This window comes from Trachinotus anak, unplaced genomic scaffold (assembly GCF_046630095.1).
Source record: "Trachinotus anak isolate AG129_WGS33_773 ecotype Australia unplaced genomic scaffold, CSIRO_AGI_Tana_v1 ptg000032l, whole genome shotgun sequence".
Lineage (NCBI taxonomy): Eukaryota > Metazoa > Chordata > Actinopteri > Carangiformes > Carangidae > Trachinotus > Trachinotus anak.
The window spans coordinates 9976303-9984631 of NW_027273883.1; the positions used below are offsets into that span (position 1 = coordinate 9976303).

Here is an 8329-nt window from a genome sequence, read left to right on the forward strand (position 1 = left end):
AAAGGATAACAAAAGGATAAATATATATATATATCCAAGAATAGTTTTATGTGGGTCTAATTAATGAAACAAAACAAATTTGATTTGAACATATTTTATTGAACATATGTTCACATGGAGACAGTATATTAAATTTTCTGAATGTACAGATTCAGAGGACTTGTAGAAGTATATAATTCTTCAAAGTGTTGGCTTCATTGTGCCTGCTCAGTATGAATACTTCCTGGCCACACTGTGTAGTGAGTGAACAGCAACCCAATACACTTATCATAATTTTGATAAAACAAAAAAAAAAAACAACAAAAAACACCATTATTACAAAATTTGAGAATCAACAAAAGAATATAAAGGTATTAATATAATTAAGATATTTCCAAGCGTAAAGACCGCTCTTCTGATTTCTGATAGAATTAAATTCACTCTGAATCTAGGCCAAGATAACAAATAATTACGACCATGATACCCCCCCCAAAGAACATATAGTGCTCTATTCCCAAAGACAAGTGAAGCTAGACAAGCAAGCAACTTATCTTACTTTCACACTATTTTATTTTGTCTCTCGTTGACCTCTTAGATATTAAGAGCTTGGTCTCACAGAGTTTCCTACAGCTCTGTGATGGATAAACAGATATCGTTTAATTCACCTTTTCAAATTTCATTAGTATTGATCACCAGCATCGGGTGGTGCCGCCAGTTATTTTGATGTCACTTTTTACTCTGCTCTGTCTCTCTATAGTACAGTGACAACAGATCAGTCAACCCAGTTTTCTTCAGATAAGGCAGATCTCTCAAAAAAATAGTCTTCATTCTCCTTTGCTGACCCAGAGAAAGCCAGTCATGGTTCTATCGCATCTCAGTTTTTGAAATTCCCTGTGCGCGTCATTATTCAGAAAGACATTTCTCACCTCTCACTTATGGATCATGCAGCTGCACGGCTTTTATTAGCCTCAGAGAGTTTACCTATCCTACCATTTCTGACACTGTCACTTTTACTTCCAACATTAGTCTCTAATGCCAAATCTTAAAAGTCAGCCTCATCACTTCAATCTCTTCTTAAAAATATTTTTTGTAAAGCTTTTAGCCCATGTACTGTGTCTTTGCTATTCCTATGGTAATCCAATTTTAGTATATTTTATATCCCATTGAACTTGTTTATCTATATCAATTGTCTTTCCCCAATTTTATTCTAATTAGAGTTAGAATTCATCTTTGTTTGTTTGCTAAAGTGTTGCTGGGTTTATCATGCATTTAAAAAGCTTTTCATTTGAAAAGCTTTCTTATTATTCTTGTTTTAAATTCTACAGGTTTAGGTCAACAATCCATCCCTCTGCAGTATCCTGACCCATCATGATGTGTGCACAGCCATTTTTCCTTCAGCCAGAGTCATAGGTGTACTATGGAGCCCAGGGCCAAAAATAGGAAATATCTTCTCATTAAACTCGTGTTTTAAAGTGGCCAGGTGCTTTGCTATTCCACCATCCCAAAATGACACCTCCCCCTTTTCCATGTTTAGCTTGATGCGAATCTTTTCAGGACGCTGCTGCACCTCCAGTTCTTTGCGCTCAGGTGTTAGGACAGTGTACACCCCTTTGCTGAGTCCGATGGACCACACACCACGGCTTGTAGAGACCGTGAACTTCTTTTTGCGGGCCACTGACTCTTTGCATACTCCCACAATCCATTTGGGGCTATCACCAACAATGACATCCCATCTGTGTTTCCCGGAGGTGTAACCTTCAGCACCCAGGAGAAAGACGCAGGGATCAAAGCGCTCTGGGTTTTCCGGGGCTGTAAGCAGCTCTGGGCTTTCCTTCACACTGGTCAGGTCAGGACTCAAGGACAGCCATGGAGTGGCTGTGTTGGGGTCCAGCACCACTGGGTCTGCACACGCAGGAAGAGACGCAACAGTGTCTTACTGACTCTTAAAAGATTTGTTGTATATATTTTGACAGTAATGTGACGTACAATGTTTTCAGACTAACACTGCAGAATGCTGGTATTTTGTGCCAATTTTCAAATCAGTTTTTCCAAGAATGTTTGAAGTATCCAACACAGTTTTAATGAACACCAGAGAGCAAATCAGATATACTTTATTTCCAGCTCCAGTATAGACCCCCAGTTCGTATAAGAACTGACCATTCCCATTTCTGATTGTGTGATTTACTCACAATATTTGACATGGTCCTGCATATTCTTCCAGATTTTGAAGCTTAAAGCACCAACATGCTTGCCCATGTCCAAAAGAGAATCATTAGAGAGGCAGGGGTCGTCATGTTTCCACTGGGCTCTAGAGCAGAGGCAGCAATATGTGAAATTAACAAGAGATATTGTGAAGTGAATGACAAAAATATGTAACTATGCTGTGGAAAATGTATTTGAAATATGTCACAATCATGCAAATATTTTCTAAATATATGCTGAAATGTAGCCAGCCTAATTTTGATGGATATTCAGACTTAATAATTTAGAGATTTTAAAGCATTGTATACGTGATTGCTACAGTCAGTGAGTGCCACAGTTACTTACTTTCTTTTTAAATTCTGGAAATTCTAAAACATAAAAGAGAGTGATTGAGATTAGTTTCATGCAATTTAAAAGGAAAAACTTGTTAAACAAAAAAAATAGAAACAAACAAAAACAGAAAAAAAAAGTCTTTAAACGGTGGAATCAAGCTGCCTTTTCATACCTTCAGGAGGGGTAGATCCTCCTGACCCATCTCCTTCTTCAGAGTGTCAATGAGCTCGTTCAGAGCGACAATGTCCTCCTTTGTGTTGGTAATCAGCTCCTTTATGGCAGCAATCTTCTGCTGCTCCTCATTCGCCAGGGCGTTTAGACGCAGATTTTGTTCGATAATAAGCACTTCGTGGAGCCTCTCAAACTCTGCCTTGATCTGTTTCTCCGCCTGCCCAGCCTGATACTGCGTTCAGCCAGAGAGGAAAGTTTACATACACAGTACTAAAATATTACAGAACTAAATAAGCTCGCACTGCCTCTTTGCACTTTATAGAAAGTCCTGTTGCTTGAACACCACTCATATACTGTAAAACACTGCAAGTCTTCTCTGTTCAGCAGGGTAGAAACAAAGATATCCTAGACAGATCCAGTCAACTACAATGATTCTGATTCACATGAAAATTTTAACTGTTAGCCTATGAATTATACTGACATGCAGCTGACTAAATTCTACATACTATGTGTAATATAATGTACATTCACAAAAACCCTTTAGATGAAAGAACTCTCCTAATTCCCGGCAGTGTGCAGGTTCTCTAGTCTACTTTTGACTGGTAATGTAATCTTGTGTAAATTATTTTGGTTCTGGTAAAAGACACTTCAGCGGCCATGGACCAGTTTTGCAGCGTTTCTTATGGTAAATCCAATTAATTATTAAATTATTACGTTTGTATTGCTTTATTATTCATCAAAGACGACGTCACTTTCCCATGACACTTTTGGACCCCACTGTAGGCAAATGTAATGTGAACTCCATGAGACGCGTCAGTAACTTTACCTTGATGTGGTCCACTGCGCTGCTGAGTTGATGTGTCATTTTCCTGTATGATTCCACTTTCTTTTCAAAAATTTGGACTTTGAAGCTGAGCTCCTTCTGCAAGGTAAAAGAGCATTGTCATACGGTGTTTTAGGCTTGTGAAAGAAAAATCTGCATTCCCTTAACATGTATCCACGCTGGAATATCAATATAGTGTTTTGTTGTTAACTTATTTTGGGGAAAAGGAGCAAGGATTACAGGACAGAAGCACAGAAGAAGAGGTGTGATATTGAGTCAAAATGCAATCCCTGAATTTGATGCCATGCAATGGACACGTGATTAACCTGTATTCAAACCAAAGCGCTGGCAGTGTCTAACTCCTGGTCATCCCCCTCTCGTCTCCATTCACAGAACGTCTAAAATTCCAACACTGGCATTACACCACACCTTGTGTTAATCAATACTGCAGCAAAACATTTGCTCAGGTAGTTTAGTAGAGGTTTAATAAAGTATTACTGTGGTGGAGAGAAATGGCTCGTGTACATGGAACAGGGCTATGAGCTGTCAGTGATATTAAATGTAATAAACCTGTACTAACTGTGTGTGGCATTTCTGCAGTTGTTATTATCAAACCCATGATAGCAGGAGTCCAAGGTTACTGAAACCTGAGGATGAAGCCCTGCCTGGGCTGCTGTCTGTGTTGGTTTTCATTGTGTGTGTGTGTGTGTGTGTGTGTGTGTGTGTGTGTGTGTGTAGGGAGGGGGGGGGCAGAGGCATGAGGAAGTTTTTTGCAGCAGGTATTATCATGAATTGTAAAAGTGATCAACAGATAATGTGAATGGCGGCGCCAGCACAGGAAGACACCCAGCTGGAAACCGGTCAGGGCGCTTTACCTTGCACTTCGGTGCCCCGTCTTTCAGCGGCAGCAGCCGGTGTGTGCTGTGCAGGGTGACGCACTCCACACACACCGGCTCCTCGTCCTTCTCGCAGTACAGCTCCAGCGGCTTCAGGTGCAGGTGGCAGACGTCCTCCCCGGGCCGTTTCTGGCTCGACCGCCAGTTCACCTGCCTGAGGAAGGTCTCACAGGCGCTGCTGAGCGCACGGTTGGAGATGGCCTGCCCTTCCTCAAACGGCTCCCTGCACACGGGACACTTCTTGTTGAACTGGAAACTCCTCTGCAGACACTCCCGACAGAAGCTGTGGGTGCAGGGCAGCAGGACGGGGTCCCGGAAGATGCCCTGACACACGGGGCAGGTCAGGTCCTGCTGGAGGGGTTGAGCCCCCTCCGACGTATCCTCATCCATGCTGTCAGCCATGGCTTCCCCGGCCCTGCTCGAGTTCACTTTCGTTTTCGTGAAAACTCAAAAAAACCCGCAGACAGGCAAACACGCACCGCCCTGGCTCTGTGTGATATGGTTTCTTACGCTCCCAAAAAAAAAATAAATAAATAAATAAATAAAAAGAGAGTTTCGGGGACAGGTTGGAAAAGTAGAAAACCAACAAACAGCTACTACCACAACGCGTCCCGAGTTCGAGCACACTCCTTTTCCGTGTGTTTGACACAGGCAGCAAATCTGATCCGGGTTCATTAACACTGCCATCTAGTGGATGTGGAGGTTGTAATAGGAATTATTATGGTCAGATCTTATTGCCTCTTTGACCACCTGGCAGAGGGAGAAACAACCTCTCTGTTATTACGGTGTAGGCTGTTTGCAGGTGGGCCTATATGTCCAACACCTACATAAACCATGGCACATATGCTGATCAGTTATTATTTGGGGTTGGCTAATTTTTATTTACTGTGGACTGTATTAGAAACAAACTCATATATTTTTTTGTATATTTTATAATTTTATTTTTGTCTGATGTTTTTTTTTTTATCCAGTTTTCACACCCACGTCATTCAGCTGTCGTAGGGAGGGGACAGTTTATTTTGTGTCTGCACAGCAAAGACCATGCCAGCCTGTATCCCTGCTGGTCACTGATAACACAGAAGTCGTTGTATCATTATACAACATAGTGCGTGAGTCAAGACAAGTCTCTATCTTCCTTTTTCTGCAGAGCCTTACTTTTTTTGTAATAAGAACAACCTTTTTTTGCTTTCTTCTGCTTTTTTACATGCAAGCGAAAGAGCCAAAGCATTGTGTTGTCAGTGTCTGAATCCAGTTTGCTGCGGCTGCTGAGAGTTTAGATATTAGGTGTCAGAGAGCAGAGTTGGACCCAGTTCTCGACAAGCTTTGACTTTGTGCTGTGAAACAGACAAATCCATTTGCAGTATTTGGCACACAAATATGAAACATATGTCTTTCCACAGTGTCAGAACCTTTTTTAAGAAAAGAACTAAAAAAAATCCCTTTGCCATATTTTAATAGTTTAATTTCTGTAACCGTATATCCTCTTTCAAAAAGAGAAATTCCCAGTTACCCATTCCGGTCCACCCATTCCACTAAATTAAATCAATCGGAGGCCCTTTATCCAAAGGACCATTCTGGGGGCTCATGATGTGAGTATATCCAGCAGATGGAGCCACTGCACCAATATGAGACACTGCATTGTGGCTCATGTTATCATTCTTCACACCAAAGTCAACATGTCAGATGCTGTTGGACATTTGCTCCTTTGTGTGTCTGTCCTTTAAAGGATCTTTTGCAACCATTTAAAACAGAAACCAATACACTGTGTGGGATTTGCTTCATGATGGCTACATAAAGGCATTGAAACTCAGACCAAAAGACAGAAAAATATAGTTCTATAATCAAACACAACACAAACCTATGCTCTTACATCCCTCTTATTTTCCATGTGTTCGGTGAGCATCTGAGTAGACATGACAATTATTTTAGTTTAAAAAATGGGTTTCTATGCCATTCTACCCATCTACAGGTTGTATTTATAGGTTATCATGTACCGTGTACGACTTAGATTTCACTCTTATAGTAGCGTAGACTTATATAATATTAGGTACTAAAATGTCACACAGGAAATCCACAGGCGCTCTGTCTCTTTTGAAATCATGTTCTTCTTTTCACTTGTGAACATTTTGTCTTCTCTTTGGGGTTTACAGCCAGTAGTTGGGGGTTTGTGATCTTAATATGGGTGCAAAACTTCAACGCATTGGCTTCACAAAACAGTCAGACTTTAAAATGCTGTCCATACCTGAGGTAACTGTCCTTTTAATATATCTAGGTGTATTATGCCGTTGTGGGCAATCTTGCAAATCAAGGAAATTATTTGAAATTATCTGAATCAAAAATTCCATTTAACTAAAAGAGGCATTAAACTAACCACAGACTAAATCCAACCAAACAAAAGTGAATAGAAGACTGACTAACTGCAACCAGTGGATATAATCTTACAGCCACATTTTTCCCACCAGGTTAATTATGCATGTTAATAACCACAGCATAGTACATTTACCACTCAACCCAGAAACACAGACACAGAAACACAGAAAAGAAGCACATTTAACACTACTGTGTCAGGTCATTGTCAGTATCAAGGTCAAATCTACCTATGTGAGCCTCATTCAAAACCAAACCAAAGTGCTCATATCAAATCCTGCATTAGCCAAAACAAAAAGTTTAAAAAACATTCTTGATTTTCTAGACCTTGAATAACTAACATACAACTACCTACACAAGCCTTGGCCTTCAGACATCGACTGATGTGGGGCACAAATTCCATCTGACAATCCATATTGTCAGATGGATTTTGTCAGATATTTGAGTACTATCCTCTTTCCTTCTGTTTACAATGAAACTTGTAAAAACCACTTCTTGTAACACCATTGTGTCCAGACTCAAACATTTCAGTTCATTTTCAGATGATGCAGCCTTCAGTGCAGGGTGTGATGCTAGTGGCACACTAACCTCTGTGGTACAACCAACCACTTTTCAGTCAAAACCAGAAGCAGCAAAAAAAGTGTCACACTCTGGGCTGTACACGACAATTTCTACAAGTGTTCAAACAGCAGTGAAGGAATACTTGTTTCAAGGCACTTATGCATTCATTATATTCATCGTATATCACCCTAATTCATGGATATTATTGCCATTGGTATCAGGAAGTTGAAGATAATGCAGCACTGAACTATAGTCACAACTGCTGACAGCTGGCCGTGTATAATGATTGGGTGCTATTCACTCTTAGCAACAGCATAACCAAAACCATAGTGTGTAATTATAGAAATCAAAACTAACACATGGAAATATATTTTTTTTAATTTTTTCAGTTCCTCAAATTACATTGTTACCATGATACCGATCACAACATCTAAGGTACCTAAAAATGTATAAACTTTACCTTATCCCTCTTTATTCAAATTATTGACTAGAAATTTCTACCTGCTGAAAGAGGGAACATTTTTGAAAGAGATTTGGTATTTAATTGTTCTATGCTGACTGTAGAAGGCTGTTGGTGAGTCATTTCAACAGGTAGAGAAACAGAAAAAAAAACATTTTCCTGTCTAGCAATTGACACGGAAGACCTATGACCACAATTTAAATCGCACAGTCTTCTTCTGCTGCTTTGGTATCCAACTAAAACAGCTTGTACACTGTTTTGTACATTTAACATGCCTAACTGGCACTTTCTATGTTGTTCACTTCCTTATACAGTCTCCTTTGACTTATTAAATACATGCAGTTCTTAATACTTACACGAAGGTGTTCCATTGCACTGAAGCTTTACTGATGTCTTTCACTTGTAAGTCACTTTTGATAATAGCGTCTGCCAAATGAGTAAATGTAAATGTAAGTGTAAAAGGAAGAATTATTGTGGATATCAATAAGAAACAATACACCTTGATGGCTATGTTTGAAGCCACATTCAGGCTATTAA

General features: G+C 39.9%; 1 protein-coding gene across 1 annotated transcript; it reads right to left on the reverse strand.

Moving 5' to 3' along the window:
• Positions 1–78: 78 nt before the first annotated feature.
• trim35-28 (tripartite motif containing 35-28) lies at positions 79–5059 on the reverse strand. The gene is made up of 6 exons (XM_071470820.1): positions 4384–5059; positions 3512–3607; positions 2687–2917; positions 2527–2549; positions 2169–2287; positions 79–1881 (listed from the first exon to the last, which is right to left on the reverse strand). Exons 1-6 carry the CDS (start codon positions 4804–4806, stop codon positions 1346–1348), a joined length of 1428 nt encoding a protein of 475 aa, XP_071326921.1. The 5' UTR covers positions 4807–5059; the 3' UTR covers positions 79–1345.
• Positions 5060–8329: the final 3270 nt, after the last annotated feature.

What these genes read in the sequence shown, in the direction of transcription:
- trim35-28 (XM_071470820.1), bottom strand. Translation starts at nt 4,806, where the DNA reads ATGGCTGACAGCATGGATGAGGATACGTCGGAGGGGGCTCAACCCCTC. An exon ending in TTCCAGAATTTAAAAAGAAA is followed by an intron (nt 2,288 to 2,526) that starts GTAAGTAACTGT and finishes CCTCTGCTCTAG; the next exon opens with AGCCCAGTGGAAACATGACG. An exon ending in GCAGGACCATGTCAAATATT is followed by an intron (nt 1,882 to 2,168) that starts GTGAGTAAATCA and finishes CTGCGTGTGCAG; the next exon opens with ACCCAGTGGTGCTGGACCCC.